The 17,569-nt window shown below is 36.4% G+C and overlaps 2 protein-coding genes across 2 annotated transcripts in view; one reads left to right on the forward strand and one right to left on the reverse strand.

Annotated features, from left to right (window-relative positions):
• LOC149419601 (endoribonuclease Dcr-2-like) overlaps positions 1–17,569 on the reverse strand; it is a 94,322-nt gene that overhangs the window by 17,105 nt on the left and 59,648 nt on the right. The window contains 4 exon segments of the mRNA XM_089637506.1: positions 3,996–4,005; positions 4,252–4,594; positions 7,871–8,171; positions 17,270–17,490. Coding sequence (XP_089493632.1) covers positions 3,996–4,005; positions 4,252–4,594; positions 7,871–8,171; positions 17,270–17,490 — 875 coding nt within the window.
• Positions 9,472–15,426, forward strand: LOC149419602 (uncharacterized). The gene is made up of 2 exons (XM_089637184.1): positions 9,472–12,471; positions 14,609–15,426. The coding sequence occupies exons 1-2, from the start codon at positions 11,202–11,204 to the stop codon at positions 14,617–14,619; spliced, it is 1,281 nt and encodes a 426-aa protein (XP_089493310.1). The 5' UTR covers positions 9,472–11,201; the 3' UTR covers positions 14,620–15,426.

Here is a 17,569-nt window from a genome sequence, read left to right on the forward strand (position 1 = left end):
TCGGCACACGCTCGCTCATAGTGTTGTATGGAGCTGTTCACACTTGTTGTCCAGTCGTTCCGGCAGAGTCCCCGCCAAACCCCGACCCCTCCCCGCCCGCTCCCTGTCGCAAGGAAGCAGGCACGCTGCGTGCTTGTATTTGGTTATTTTGTTAAGTAAATAAATCAAAACTACAATAATGGATAAGGAAATAAATCCCGAAAATTTAATACCACTGGTCGAAGAAAGAGTATGGTAATATTTTATCTTTAACCGAATAAAAACAAAACACTTGGTGTACAAAACTTTTGTACATCAAAATATTTATTTTTATTTTTTTAAGTTTACTTTTTTTAAATTTTAAAGCTTTAATGAGATGCACGGAAGAGCGTATTAGTTAAATAAACACATAATAAAAAATATTTGAGTTGTTATTGTTTTCTTATTTTAAAATATCGATAGCCTTTCTTCTTCAGGACAAATGCACTTTCTCAATTTTGTATTTTGATATGTTAAGCTCTCTGAAACTCATTCCAGTAGATGGTTAAAGGAAGTGATAGACATTCTCTTAAGCCATTAAGCGCCCTTGAGGTGATTTTTCATGGTGAAAACGGCGCTATATAAATAATCCAATCATTATTATTCTAAAATAATTAAAGAACTTTAGTTCATCACTTCTCAACTCACCAATTAACACTTGGAAAATTCCTACAGAAAATCATTCGGCTATGATTGGGTGTACCCAAAATTTTCTTTTCACTTTTTTCCTTCTATTTAATAAGTACCACATGACAACAAGAGCTTCATCGTCGTCCATTGCGCACCATTACTGAATAATGAACAAATAACATGTTTTTGTTGAATCGAAAATTATTTTTTTTCGTAGAGTATGGTCCGTTTTTAAAACGGATCCGTTTTTAAAACGGTAGTGTGAACAGGGCCATTGGCCGTCCGTTTTTAAAACGGGACCCGCCTCCGATTTGAAAACGGAAGTGGGAACAGGCCCTTAGTCTAATTCTCATTCCTTATTTACAAACATGTATTATTTACATTTATAGTGATTTTCATAGACATATGAATATTAGTAGACCTGCCCTAAGTGATTAAAAGCGTATTATCCCCACTCCCCATACCGGTTCCATTGGAACCGGCTGTGCTGGCATATGGCCTCAAGTGAAATTTGAAAACGTGACGTCATCATTCTTGTGCGAACTATGGTCGAGGCATCATCGGTTCATTTTACGAAATAACACGGCAAAATGTTGACTTGTACTATGAAAACTTGTAAAAATAGGTGTGAAAAAGAGAATAAACCCAATTGTCGTATTACATTCCATATATAAGCATTATTTTACTTTATTTTAAGCATATTCACATCGTATAATATAGATCAGTTTTAGAAACATATTATACTATCACATCGAGAAACGTCTGGACGCGAAACACAAAGCTGGTTGGTTGCTGGGAAGTAAATTATGAACATTTATAAAAGTGTCTTAACTAAATACTTAAACCAAATATTCGACTCTGAAAATACAACCGAATTTTTTTGCCGAATTTGGACTTCGCAAATTTTTTCATAACGTGGCGAGTAATTTGCGCTCATGTAAAAATGTCTATTCATTCGAAAGCAGATTTTACTTTTAAGAAGTAAATGGTGATATTATAATGCGAGATGCCTATTTACTGTCAGATTGATTTATTGACGAATCACAGTCAGCCTTACGCCCTTCGTTCTTCAACAGTTGATTTTACCCCTCGCCATTATCTTCTCGTCTATTAATTCCTATGTCTGTGGTGATTTTCTATTTCTTATTAAAACTCCTTATGTTTTACGCATGCCTAGTTTATCAATACCTAATACTGTTGTTTAAAACTATTTTTTGATATGTTTTTATTATGAGATTTAGATTTAGATTTTGTAAATTTAAAGTTCCTACAAAACTCCTGTTTTTTTTTTTTTAACTATATATGTATGTAACTATATATGGAATGCTCCATGTGCTGCGTGTCGTATCTAGTGATTGTCCTGTTTTATATTTAAATTCAGTTAAGCCTAAACTCTTTCACTTTCTCATTTTATAATCTCGATGTGTAGAGCATTTTACATTATCTTTTTCTGTCTGTGCCACCTTTTATGTTAAATATTTTTGTCTATGGCACGTCATAGTGTAATATTGTCATGAATTTCGCGACTATAATATCTTGTGTCTGCGGTCACGTCAAATATTGTTTGGTTATAAATAGCTTGTTGTGATCCTGATACGATTCAATTCTACATTAGCATTCTTCAACATTCATTATCAACCAACTCTCGCTTCTCTCTCTAACTTTTAATGTCTACCCTCTTCTGTGTGACATATCAAAACATATCAAGAAAAACACAAGTGTTTTACTCAGAAGCGAACCTCTCAATCTCTCTCAAACGGCAAGCCAATCCTTGGCGTGAAACGAAGGAAGCCCAACAAGCCGATCAGCCTTACAACCTGACTGGAGGCTTCTGGAGTCACGAACGAGGACGCTGCTCACCATGTATATATTGATATATGTATATATTTGTATAAATGTATGTGTAAGCAAATATATGTACCCGCCTCAGAACAGAAACCTTCTAGTGAGGCGGGTTACTTTCACATTTGTTATATTAATTATGTAATTGCAATAAACGCCCAGGTTTCCGGCAACTAATAAAAAAAAAAATTCCAATCTGAAAATAACCACACATTTGAGTAATTTCACAATACAATTCCTCTTCGAATTCCGCCGCCTCGCTTAGAAAGCCTAGATAATATAAATGCATGTTCCCTTCTATCTAAAACAGAGCACAAAGTTATCCCTCAAATCCCGTAATGTAGTTTGCTCTTCTATCAACCAATAAGAAAGCCTAAACAGCCCGCGTCGCAAGATACGGAGATGAACTTAACAATCCAAATTCTTGTAAACTTTTCGTAAAAGCTTCTAAAGTCGTAAGCGAAACGAATGAAGAGCGTTCATTTTGTTACCGAGATGTTATTGTAGTTTGAATACAAAGCCGTCACCAAACCAACATTTTTTGCTATATCAGGTTTGAATCAGGAAAAGGACTAATAAATAACACAAAATGATTTTTATTTCCTCATTTTTACTTTTTGGATTATGCACATGTACATATTGAACCAAAACGGTAAACGTAAACATATTTACTATTGGGCAAAAGTTTTATTAATTTACAAAATTATTTCTATAAAATAGTATATAATTATAAAAGAAAGCATTTACTTTGTGGCTTGACACTACTACCACTCTCTTAGGTTTATAGGACAGCATTATAGAAAACTAGTCTAGGTGCAAACATTAATAGTGTATAAAATATAATATTAAAATAAAGCGAGAGAAATCATATTAGACGAGGACAGAGCTTGAGAGAGGGTAGGGATTACATGGTTATAACATCAATTTATTTATGCTCATTAAATAAGCGTTTACATTGTGTTTTTTTGTTGTTGTGTTTGTCTCCTTTTTTCGAATATAGGCACAACTTTACATATCTGCGGAAAAAAGTGATGATTGTAGCTTCCTTCCCAGTGACTAGAGTCAACCGCGCTAACAACCTTGCCAAATGCATGCCGATCGGGTAGGACCGACATTTATTTCGTATATTAACTGCTGTAATTGTTGTCACGCGTATCAAGTAAAAACGTGTGATTTTAACCAACATCATACAACCAATCAATAATTATCATGTGCTGGTCTCGTGCCATATTGTATTGTGTATATGTATTGATTAATAGTGTATCACACACTGCATGACGTCATGATTTGGATTAGTGTGAAGGATGATGTCAGAAACTTTGCTTGAATTAAACACTGTTAATTTCTGACATTTGCTAATACGCTACCTTCACGTTATCTGTAAGGTACTTATATTTTTTTTGTACTACATTTTCTCGATTAAATTTTCTGAAATAAAGTATGCGATGGGTTAAATCTAAAATATTTGAACTGGGTTATTTTTGTGATTGAAAAAATGGACTTGCCCAGCCATAGCTGGGAAGCAAAATAGGTTAACTCTAGACCAATAAAAGGCAAAACACAATGCACAGTGCCCATTTCGCATTGCGACATGATGCGCAGATTTTCTTGCAGATTCCATAAATAAAAGGAACTTATTTTCTACAATATTTCAACTTTTGGAGTAAAAATTTTCACATTTGAAATTTAAATATTCCAATTCATAAATATTAAAGAATATTAATTTAAAATACAAAAATCTGAAAGAAAATTTTATCATGCTTCTAAAAATGGTATTTGCTTTTACAATATCTTCAAAGAGAAGAGATATATTGGATACCTTGGAAATATTACGAAATTCAATGAGAAATTTTGTTGAAATCGGTTGGGCAGTTTCGGAGATGCGTGTACGGCCAGTGAAGAGTATATTATAGACATACTTGTAGGGGGGAGCACAGATGGCGCGGGCGGACTTGATTTGGTGCAGCGGGGTGACGGGAGGCTGCACGGTGGGCGGGCTGTCCCCTGGCGACACTTGCTGCAGCACGAAGTTCTCATAGCACTCGATGTCGGCCACTGTCACCGTGTCAAAGTTGCGCTCTATATCCACGGGCTCCAGATTTTGCTGCAGACATTAAAATGACATTGAAATATTTACTAAATCAACATTCACGTGTATTCGAAAAAGTCATTGACTGTAAAATTTTAAAATTGTGTGAAAGATTTGTCAAAGTGGGTGATTTTTTTATTAATAATTTTAAGTGACAATAAACCTTTATAATACTGTTGTGTCAACAAATGTGTTTTTTTGGTTTCGTATAAAGTGGTATTTCTACAGTTTACAAGAAAAAACAATCAGCAGGTGACAAAACAATTGTGAAAAAAATTCCTATATTTTCAAAATCAGAATTTAAAAATACAGTCAAGCTTTACTATGACGATCACAGCTATAGCGAGTTCACGGCTATAATAAGAAATTACAAAATGATATTTTAGTTCAGCCTTATCTTCATATAATTGTTAACTGTTAAAACGAGTTCGATTCACTGATATACCGAGCAAATAATTTTTTCAACACAATTTCTGAATACATGAATGGGCCGTTGGGTCTGAAAAAATAGTTGGGAATTATTCAAGAATTACCTATCCCGTTGGAGACGGATACATATTTTTATGGCACTACCTGTGTAAGATTGTCGGCTATGTTAAAAAATATTTACTCCAAATATTTAGATTTTTCTCTATGGCCAAGTGGGCCGTATGAATTTGACATGCGAGCAGCAAGAATGGGACCGCGGGTTGTGCATCACTGGTTTGTGACAAGTAAAATTTTACAGCCGAAAACCAAAACAATCACGCAAGCTAGTTATTTATGACAAGCGCGATTTTACAAGTGGTAGGTACAGTACGCACAATGTATTGATAATAAGATAGACAATTTTGTGATATTTTTCTTGGAAGCCTTGAACCAGGTGATGATAGTTTTAATGCGTTGATTGTTTTGAAAAGGAAATTGAGAAGCATGAAAGCTAAATCTTTAAAACAATCATTGATAATAAATTTGAGTAATAAAATTGTATTTTTAATTATTTTTTCAATAAGTAATACCTACTCGTATTTTGGAAATTAACTGTACTTTTGCGAATATATTGATAGTAGAGACACATAGGTAGGTACATACGACTTAGATTAAAAAACGTATTTTGGATATAATACCCCAAAAACAAATCACTATAATTTGGATATAACTATTAATGGTTATAAGAAGCAAATGGTCCCCCCGTGCTTGCTATAACCAAGTTTGACTGTATAATTTTGTAAAAAATGTATTCAATAACGCCATCGTTTTGAGTTTGGTTACGTAATGTTTTATAGTGATTGTAATTTCTTATCATTTTAGGGAATTTTTTTTCTTGAATCCAGCATTCTCTCAAAACAATTATATCTCAGATTTTGAGGTCAGTTAGAAGAATTAAGAATTCATAAAATTTTTTGTTTATACTCCTGATATTTCTAGAGAATATCTTAACTTTTCAGACTTATTTATTTATTGGATAATTTGTATAGCGCCGCTTTTGTGAGATATCACCTCAGGGGCGCTTTACAGTTGATGCAAGTATTACAAAAAAATATGAATATTACAAAAATAAAGTGAAGTTAAGTAAAATGAAGTATAGGAACAGGTGACATGAAGATAGAAGATTGAGACTCTGCTTGGAAAATGGACTCCCTTATTGTCATGGTGAGAAACACCATGCTATATATTCAAATCTAGAAGTTAACCATAGAAGAAGTAAAAAAAATGCACCTTTATGATACCAAATGTTTTTAAAATTGTGTTAAATTTTTTTATTTTTTTATGAAACGACAAAAAAGTGAGGTGATAGTAACATTTGTAATTCATTTGTGTAATAAAATGCTTGTGTTTTTTTAATATATTTTAAGTTATCAGTAATGTTAGTTACAAAAAAATGAAAGGAGAGCCATTTTTAAATTTTTTTATGTTCGCATTCAAAATTTTAGCATATCAAAAATTATAGCAAGAACCTAGGCATGTTGTACTACCTATAAGACAATATTAGCAATTCTTAAATAAAAATTTGAACTTGAACCCAGGACCCTCGCCTTGCCGGGGCGCTACTCTACCAACTGAGCTTTATATTTAAATAGGACTGGTGTTGTGTTGTCTACTAAATCTGCTGTCTAATTGAAAAGCGGGAATACTCCGACCTTCTGTCAAAATATGGCAGAGGCTAATATATTATACTACATTGGAATCATTAGTTGATGTACTGTTGGTAGGATTGGTGTTGTGTTGTCTACTAAATCTGCTGTCTAATTGCAAAGCGGGAATACTCCGACCTTCTGTCAAAATATGGCAGAGGCTAATATATTATACTACATTGGAATCATTAGTTGATGTACTGTTGGTAGGATTGGTGTTGTGTTGTCTACTAAATCTGCTGTCTAATTGCAAAGCGGGAATACTCCGACCTTCTGTCAAAATATGGCAGAGGCTAATATATTATACTACATTGGAATCATTAGTTGATGTACTGTTGGTAGGATTGGTGTTGTGTTGTCTACTAAATCTGCTGTCTAATTGCAAAGCGGGAATACTCCGACCTTCTGTCAAAATATGGCAGAGGCTAATATATTATACTACATTGGAATCATTAGTTGATGTACTGTTGGTAGGATTGGTGTTGTGTTGTCTACTAAATCTGCTGTCTAATTGCAAAGCGGGAATACTCCGACCTTCTGTCAAAATATGGCAGAGGCTAATATATTATACTACATTGGAATCATTAGTTGATGTACTGTTGGTAGGATTGGTGTTGTGTTGTCTACTAAATCTGCTGTCTAATTGCAAAGCGGGAATACTCCGACCTTCTGTCAAAATATGGCAGAGGCTAATATATTATACTACATTGGAATCATTAGTTGATGTACTGTTGGTAGGATTGGTGTTGTGTTGTCTACTAAATCTGCTGTCTAATTGCAAAGCGGGAATACTCCGACCTTCTGTCAAAATATGGCAGAGGCTAATATATTATACTACATTGGAATCATTAGTTGATGTACTGTTGGTAGGATTGGTGTTGTGTTGTCTACTAAATCTGCTGTCTAATTGCAAAGCGGGAATACTCCGACCTTCTGTCAAAATATGGCAGAGGCTAATATATTATACTACATTGGAATCATTAGTTGATGTACTGTTGGTAGGATTGGTGTTGTGTTGTCTACTAAATCTGCTATGTCATATTTTTCGTTTTACATTCATGAATGGTAGAGATGTATTGGCAAAATAAACAATTATAATTAAAATTGTTAAGTGTAAATTAGCAATAATCACTAAACATTAAAATCATTATTAAGGTGTTAAGAAAAAGAAAGTCACCTCCCAAGGGAACTCGCTCTGCAGCTTCTTCAGTTCCAGGCGATAGTTGTCCTGCCGCAGCCCGGAGACGGGCGGGGCCAGCGGCAACTCACCGTCCACCTCCATGGACTCGTCAGCCTCGGGGGGAGAGGGATGTCGCTCCTTGGGGGCTCCACCCTCCTTCTTCTGGCTCTGCCGTACGGCGTGCGTGTCGCAGTGCAGCTCCTTCCAACTCTGCCCCGGGGGCAGGGTGACCAGCCCCAGGCCCGACTCCTCGGCGATGGAGCGCCGAAGCTCCTCGCACTGCAGAAGCATTGTCATCCTGTTGCAGAAACGCAGAAGGTTAACCATGTACCTTGTTAGTCCGGAGCCAAATTGAGTATAACTCACTGCAGCAATAGTATTAAAAACAAATCGTCTTTAACTCCCGTATACACGATACTTACACAGCTTAGGTAACCAATATGCAGAAGTAGCAGATAGCACTGAAAGAACTTACAAAAACCATTTTACATATTATATGAAAATGTAATACTTTGCATACACCACTTTTAAATAACAATAATCTACTTTAATTTAATATTTTAATTCATTACATATCAATGGTTTATACCCGGAATACATTTTGTTATCGCTCCGGTAAAACAATCAAATTATTGATTATAAAATAACCAAAGTGCACTTAATAAAAAAAGGTGAAAAAACTGCATTGTTTTACGTAATTCCAAGTACAAAACTGTTCAAAACGTCAGCAAATAGTGTTCTGATTTGACAGCTGCCGGGAAGAAATTTCTGATACGCCTCTTTTTAATAAATCTCACTGTGCTCGATGAAAAAAGGCAACACATGATAAAGATTTATGCTGTGCCAAGTGTAATTTATATTACCATACAACATGTATGTAGAGGCTTAACGAATTACAATCACTTATGGCGAAATTGTCACATACATTGTCTTTTATGTGACAATTGTTTCACGCTCAAAATAGGTAATTACCAGGATGAAAACCTTATAGTATATATTATAGAGAAACTGAGCACCGAAGTAAAAAAAAAACTACTTATACTTATAAAACTAAAGCAATAGATTTCTAGATTAAAAAAATCGACGATTACGAGGAGGAAAGATAATTTACAAAAAAAATAAAGAAGTGCTAAATGAAAACAAAACATTAAAACACACGGTTAATAAAATCCAGCAAACTTCATAAGAGACGTCGAAATCCAAGGAATAAACAAGAATAGCGGCGTTGTCATCTTCATATCGAATGTTTAGGCTGTCACCAGTATAAAAGAAATAGTAGTAAATATATTAAACATGGAGATAGGTTTTATGAATAATTCTTTTAATATCTTCGCTATTTATCGCACATATTCTTCGGTTATTACTGTTGCGTGTCGTATCTTGTGATTGTCCTGTTTTATTTAACTTCAGTCAAGCCTAAAGTCTTTCACCTTTTCATATTATAATCTCGATGTGTAGAGCCTTTTACATTATCTTTTTCTGTCTGTGCCACCTCTTATGTTAAATATTTTTGTCTATTGCACGTCATAGTGTAATATTGTCATTAATTTCGCATCTCTAAAATCTTGTGTCTGTGGTCACGTCAAATCTATGTTTGTTTATAAATAGCTTGTTGTGATCGAGATACAATTCAATTCTACATTGCAATTCTACATTAGCATTCTTCAACAATCATTATCAACCAACTCTCGCTTCTCTCTCTCGTTTTAATGTCTACCCTCGTCTGTGTGACATATTAAACGCATCAACAAAAAACACAAGTGTTTTACTGAGAAGCTAACCTCAAATCTATCTCAACGGCAAGCCAATCCTTGCGTGAAACGAAAGAAGCCAACACAAGCCGATCAGCCTTACAACCTGACTGGAGGCTTCTGGAGTCCATACGAGGACGCTGCTCATGGTCCTTCGCCGGATTGCACCAGCAATCATCACCCAAGCCACCACAGGAGAAATCAGCAATCATCACAGCAAGCACCAAAGTTAAGTCAATCCTTTCAACTTTCCCTCCTTACTGTGTTAATACTTTTGCTGTTTCTCGATCATAACAGGCACGGATCTCTAATCATCTGACAATGGCGGACAACCTGAAGGCTCTCACAGCCAGAAGGGGTCAGATCAAAGGGCTGATAACGAAGTTTCAGTCATTGTTAGATGAAGACCAAACGGATCCGTCAATCATCCAAGTCCGATTGGCAAAAATCGAACCTTTGCATGACTTTTTCATGGAAATTCAACTTAGAATCAGTCTGTGTGATGAAAGTTTGAATTTCGATTCGGATGATGAGACCGATCGCTTTGAAACAATGTATTTCAAGGCCATCTCCGAAGCAAAATCGCGTCTGACGATCGATTCCAAACATAATTCACATCAATCACAATTAAATATGAATTCTAAAATTCAGTTACCAATTTTGAAACTACCTACTTTTTCTGGGACATTCTCTGAGTGGACTTGTTTCGAAGAATCTTTTCAATCATTAATTGAAACAAACCATGAATTATCTGCAATTCAAAAATTTCACTATCTTAAATCATGCTTAACCGGAAACGCTTCCAAATTATTAACATCTCTGGAAATCTCATCAAATAATTATCATATTGCATGGAATTTATTAACAGATCGATCGATACGCAAATAAACGCTTAATAATTCAAAACCACATCCAAGCTATATACAATATTGCAAGCATTAAATTTGAATCTTCCAAAGAAATTCAAGCTTTTTTAGATCAAATTTTAATTAATTTACGGGCTTTGAAAAATTTAAACCTACCTACAGAACATTGGGATGCCTTACTAATTCATTATTTATCAAAAAAACTTGATCCAATAACATCTCGTGAGTGGGAACGAATTCCTATTCCAGAACCAAATACTTACATTCATTCTATGGAAACATTCATAAAGTTTTTAACCGATAAATCTAATATGCTTCGATCTATTCCAAAGTCATCTGCAACAGCTCATAAATCTGAAAACATTAATAGCAAAAAACCGAATTTCACTTTTGTAACATCTCCAAATTATTGTTGCAATGTCTGTTCTGAAAATCATACCATCTATCAATGCCCTAAACTTCAGAAAATGACTCTTCAAGACAGAATAAATGCATCTAAGACTTTTAAATTATGTTACAACTGTCTAGGAAAGGGTCATTCTTACGAACAATGTCAAAGCAAATTCCGTTGCAAAACATGTAACAAAAAACATCACACTCTGTTTCACAAAGAAGTTCAAACTGAATCTGAACAAGGTCCAATCATCTCCGCTACATCCATGGCAAACGAATCTCATGCCTTACTATCTACTGTTATTCTCAATGTGAAGAATGCGCAAGGACATTTCATCCAGGCCACTCGATTCTGGCAGTCAAAGCAACTTCATTACCACAAAATTAGCTACGCAGCTAGGCGTTCAGCTAATAAAGTCAGATAGCCCAATTACTGGAATAACCGGCGCATCATTCAAAAGTAATTTCAAAACTAATATAACCATTGCTTCACAATATAAAAAACGTTTTGTAAAACAATTATCTTGCATCTGTTTAAATGAAATTACTCCAAACATTCCAGTACACAAGATCACCATCAAAGCAACAGCTACGCTCCCATCACACATGAAGCTAGCGGACCCAACCTATCATGAACCTGCATCAATCGACATCCTTCTTGGCTGTGACATGTTCTGGAGTTGCCTAGAACAACGGCGAACAAACATCTCAGGAATACAACTTCAACAAACCGCTTTCGGCTGGGTAATTACACACACCGACACACCAGCTGACGAAGGTATTTCTTTATTTTCCATTAAAGACAACAATGCCCTTCATGATCTCATGACTAAATTCTGGCATATGGAAGAAAACCTTTCTCATCCACCTCAGTCCTTGGAAGAAAAGGCTGTCGAATCACACTTCATTGACACACATTACAGAAATGAAGATGGTAGATTCGTCGTGGAGCTTCCGCTCAAGGGAAACCCACAAGACTTGGGTTCTTCGCTAAACGCAGCTACAAAACGATGGCTCTCCGTTGAACGGAAACTCTCACCTCCATTACAATTGCAATACTCTGAATTCATGAATGAATATATTCAACTAAACCATATGTCTGAAATATCTATTAAGGACAACACTTCATCCTCTAACCATCATTTCTACTTACCTCACCATTCTATTCTACGTGAATCCAGCGAAACCACCAAACTGAGGGTCGTGTTTGATGGATCTGCGAAAACCTCCTCAGGGCTCTCTCTAAATGACATCCTCATGGTTGGACCGACCATTCAAGATGATCTCCTTTCAATAATCCTACGTTTTAGAACTCACAGATATGTAATATCCGCGGACATAGAAAAAATGTACCGTCAGATCTTAATAACTCCCAAACATCGTGATTTACAAAGAATTGTTTGGTCAAACCCATCTTCAAACAAATTGTCTCATTTCAGACTCAACACAGTTACGCATGGTACGGCATCAGCTACGTATTTGGCGACAAGATGTCTACGGCAACTAGCATTGGATTCACAAGAATCGTCGCCAGACGCAAGTCAGCGCATCCTACATGACTTTTACGTCGACGATCTCCTTACAGGAAGTAATGATTTTGAGACAACGCTAAAACTCAAGTATAGTATAAATTCTATATTAAGTTCTGCCTGTATGAATCTACGAAAATGGAAATCCAATGACGACAATCTCATCGCAGACGAAAAATCCCTCAATCAGTCTGTCGATTCGACATTACTGGGAAAATCGGAAACCTCCAAAACACTCGGTCTGAGTTGGAATTCTACTCTGGAAACACTTAGATATCAACCTGCTACATCATCTGTAAATTCATCTATAACTAAAAGAAATCTTTTGTCACAAATCGCAAAACTATCCGACCCTCTCGGTCTAATTGCTCCAATAAATATCACTGCAAAATTATTCATCCAGGATTTATGGCAATTAAAAATTGACTGGGATTCAGACGTTCCAAGTCATATTCAAACTTCATGGCTCAACTTTCAACATCAGTTGAAAGACATTAATCTAATATCTATACCTAGACATGTACCTACAATTAAGGAATATTCTGAATTACACGGATTCTGCGATTCGTCAGAACGCGCATATGGAGCATGTATTTACATACGGACATTCGAAAACGGCATCTGGATCTGCAGATTGCTATGCGCTCGCTCAAGAGTGGCGCCTCTGAAAAAAATCTCCTTGCCTAGATTAGAACTATCAGGAGCTCTTTTATTATCTCAACTCATGAAGAAGGTAACAGACTCATTAACATTTCAAGGATCCACCTCTTACTGGTGCGATTCTACGATAACTCTCGGGTGGATCGCCGCATCGCCTGCACGATGGAAAACCTTTGTCGCCAATCGTGTATCGGAGATTCAAGACACAACCTCTCATGGACAATGGAGACATGTTTCAACTAAACTAAACCCTGCTGATCTCATATCTAGAGGCGTTTCTCCAATGGATCTTGCATCTTGCAACCTCTGGTGGAATGGTCCTCTATGGCTATCTCAAAATGAGACACATTGGCCAACTACCGTCATCCCAGATTCACCAGAACTTCCGGAACAGAAAACCACTACTCAAGCATTCATAACACAAATACATAACAATGCTTTGCATCAGATATAAAGGCATTACAGTCAAAATCAAAATGTCTTTTGTCAAATAGTAAACTTCTCTCATTGAACCCATTTTTAGACTCGGAGAACGTACTGCGCGTTGGCGGACGTCTATCAAATGCAAATCTCACCTATAATCAAAAACATCCTGTAGTTTTACCTTCCAATCACCAGTTTACTAACCTAATTATAAATAATTTTCATCGTCAATTATTACATGCTGGACCGCAAGCGTTACTCGCATCCATTCGTTTACAATTTTGGCCACTCTGTGGAAGACGCACCATACGCAGTGTTCTTCGTAAATCTATAGTTTGTTTCAGGTCAAAACCTACAACACTTCAACCATTAATGGGGAACCAACCGCAGTCTAGACTGCAACCAACACGCCCGTTTCTTACGTGTGGTATTGATTACGCAGGACCTTATTACATTAAATCTGGAAATATTCGTAGTAAAACAACTCTCAAGGTTTATTTGTGTATCTTTGTGTGCTTTTCTACCAAGGCAGTTCATCTTGAGCTTGCTACTGATTTATCTACTACGGGTTTCCTCAAATGTTTCAATCGCTTTATCGCACGACGTGGAAAATGTGCTCATATCTACTCAGACAATGCTGGGAATTTTTCAGGAACTTCAAATGATCTCAAGTCCTTAACCTCTTTTTTGCAGAACTCTTCGACTCAGAATGAATTTTCGGATTTTTTTGGTTCTCATTCTATTCAATGGCACTTTATTCCAGCTAGATCTCCTCATTTTGGCGGATTATGGGAAAGCGCAGTGAAGTCAGCCAAGCATCATTTGACTAGAGTTCTCCGTAACCTGTCATTGACTTTTGAGGAGCTGTATACTGTTTTAACGCAGGTCGAGGCTTGCCTCAATTCTCGTCCGCTCACTCCCCTTTCCACCGATCCATCTGACCTCACTCCTCTCACCCCGGGTCACTTCCTTATTGGCGAATCTTTGGTTGCTGCACCTCAACTGGACCTGACCGCTACGAATTCTGGAAGGCTCTCCAGATTTGAACGAACCACTCAGCTCGTTCAACATTTTTGGCAAAGGTGGTCTAAGGAGTATCTCACTCTCTTGCAGGAACGAGCTAAATGGAGGACCAAAACCCCAGACGTGCTGCAACCAGGCTCCTTGGTGCTGCTCTTTGAGGACAACTTACCTCCTACCAAGTGGGCTCTTGGTCGCATTCTGACACTACACCCTGGCACTGATGGCATCACACGAGCAGCTACTGTCGCTACCTCTAAATCGACAGTAACAAGGGCTGTCAACCGGCTCTGTCTACTACCCGTTGACAATACAACATCATCGTCGTCATCATCATCATCATCATCATCATCTCTGTCACCTTAGTGACTTTCCTACAATAACTTCTCCAGTGAATTCCTATAATAACTTTCTCCAGTGAAATTTATGCAATGACTCTCCAGTGACATTCCCCACAGTGAAACCCAGTGAACTTTACTTTCATCGACTTCATCATGATTTTGTTAACAAACTTAGTTTGTCAAAGCCGGGAGTATGTTGCGTGTCGTATCTTGTGATTGTCCTGTTTTATTTAACTTCAGTCAAGCCTAAACTCTTTCACCTTTTCATATTATAATCTCGATGTGTAGAGCCTTTTACATTATCTTTTTCTGTCTGTGCCACCTTTTATGTTAAATATTTTTGTCTATTGCACGTCATAGTGTAATATTGTCATTAATTTCGCATCTCTAAAATCTTATGTCTGTGGTCACGTCAAATCTATGTTTGTTTATAAATAGCTTGTTGTGATCGAGATACAATTCAATTCTACATTGCAATTCTACATTAGCATTCTTCAACAATCATTATCAACCAACTCTCGCTTCTCTCCCTCGTTTTAATGTCTACCCTCGTCTGTGTGACATATTAAACGCATCAACAAAAAACACAAGTGTTTTACTGAGAAGCTAACCTCAAATCTATCTCAACGGCAAGCCAATCCTTGCGTGAAACGAAAGAAGCCAACACAAGCTGATCAGCCTTACAACCTGACTGGAGGCTTCTGGAGTCCATACGAGGACGCTGCTCAATTACTGCCTACAAAGAAGAATGAAAAAATGTATTACGAATCGTGAAATGAAAAAAAAAAAAAAAATTAAAGACTACTCCTCTAACGATAAACATAATTATCTAATTTCATGTGTTAATTCTTACACTAGAAACATTCTCAAACAACGGCCCTCCTGCATTGATCACTACTTTACAAATATCAGAGATACACAAAATATAACATCTGCCGTGATAAAAACATCGATAACAGATCATTTTGCACATCAGAACTAGCCTTTACCAACTGGAATTGTCCTAATTAAGACTGATCTACACAAGTTTAGTATTCATATAAATTCTCTCATAAAAATATTAAGTAAAAATGAAGAATGGCAAGATATAAATCAATGTAATGACGTAGAAAAATGGCAAGATATATATGAATGTAACAACGTAGAAGAGTGCTGCAAAATATTTAACATCAAACTTTATACCAATTAAGCCACGGGTAACCCAGGGATCAATCGTTTCAATCAGACACAAAGAAACACTCTATAAACAATATACAAAATAACTGGAAAATACAACATTACAAAAACATTTAAAGGCATATTAGATAAAAAAAACACAAAAGATAATTACTATAAACAAAAACTGGAATTAACTGAAAATGATAGTAAAAGGAAACAAAACAATCAACTACATAAACCTTCACAATTCTAAAATTTGTTGTGAAGAAAAACCCTTTGAAGCTGCAAATATATTTAATGATTTTTTTGCAAATGTAGGGAAAAAACTAGCTAACAAAATCCGAGTCTCAATGAACCCAACTCTATAGTAAATAATGAGCATAAAATTGAACTATTTCAACCAACAGCACCAGAAAAAATCTAACAAATCATCACAGGTATGAAAGGAGGTTCTTCTGCTCCTGGTTTTGATGGGATTACAGTACTAACACTGAAATGTATAAAATCAAAACCAAAAACCAATTTTCATTTAGGAATCGCTAATATTGTTTTGAATAATTAAATATTAGAATTTGAGGTTTTACTCAGTTATTCCAAACATAAAATACTTTTTCGAATTAAAATAAAATAATAAAAATAAAACCAAATCTGGTGAAATGTTAATATGCTTAACAATAATATAATACTAGTATTCCAAAATAATACACTGAAACAATTAAAACTTTGCAAAACGGTGCAGACTCCGCAGATTAACTCGGCGCGCGCAAGCGCAGATAACAAACTAGTACTAACGCCATTCGTTGACAAAATTGTAAACTATGTCACTCGAAGACGTGAAGAGGCGCACCTGATTATCGATGTTTTTTTATGAAATACAATTTTATTTTCGAGAAATTCTTGTAGATGTCAACATCGTGATAGTTCTACGAATGTCCAAGTGAGCGGGAAATACATTTATGACGAAAGAGTGCTGGAATATCGGCAGTAAAAATTTCCATATCCACTGTTGTTACGGCAAAAAGTCCATACTCACACGCAGCAAAGAGTGAATTAAAAGTGGTGCATACAAAGTGTTTAATTTTCAGATAATTAAAAAGACACCACAAAGTAATTTTGCAACTATTGAAGAAGTTATATATTGTTTTATATTAAATTTGAGTTAATTTGAATCATATTAGTATATTTATACTGTAACTATCTGCTGTCACTTCACTAGGCTGGGAAGGTGATGAATTTACTATCAGAGTTATAGTACCTGTGCAGTACGGCAGGCAGCAGAGTGCCCTTGAGCCACAGCAGGCCCGGGAAGCCGTAGCGGATGCAGAACTCGGGCACCAGGAACTCGTCCGAGGGTGCTTCCTGGCCGTCCTGGTTACGCTTGAAGCGAGAGCTGCCGCCGCTCCCCGCGCTCTTCCCGCCTCTCAGCGTGATGGCGCGTGGCAGCAGAGCGTTCATCTTGCGGCTCAGGTAACGTACCTGGTGGGAAACACACCTTAATATTATTATTACACTCTAAGACAATCTGCGTCACTGATGTAACTGAGGTAAATGGGTG

This window comes from Hesperophylax consimilis, chromosome 11 (genome assembly GCF_061612785.1).
Source record: "Hesperophylax consimilis isolate HC1 chromosome 11, BYU_Hcon_1.0, whole genome shotgun sequence".
Classification (NCBI taxonomy): Eukaryota; Metazoa; Arthropoda; class Insecta; order Trichoptera; family Limnephilidae; genus Hesperophylax; species Hesperophylax consimilis.

Bases quoted from the DNA above. Each gene is read 5' to 3' on its own strand.
- LOC149419602 (XM_089637184.1), top strand. From the start codon at position 11,202: ATGCGCAAGGACATTTCATCCAGGCCACTCGATTCTGGCAGTCAAAGC.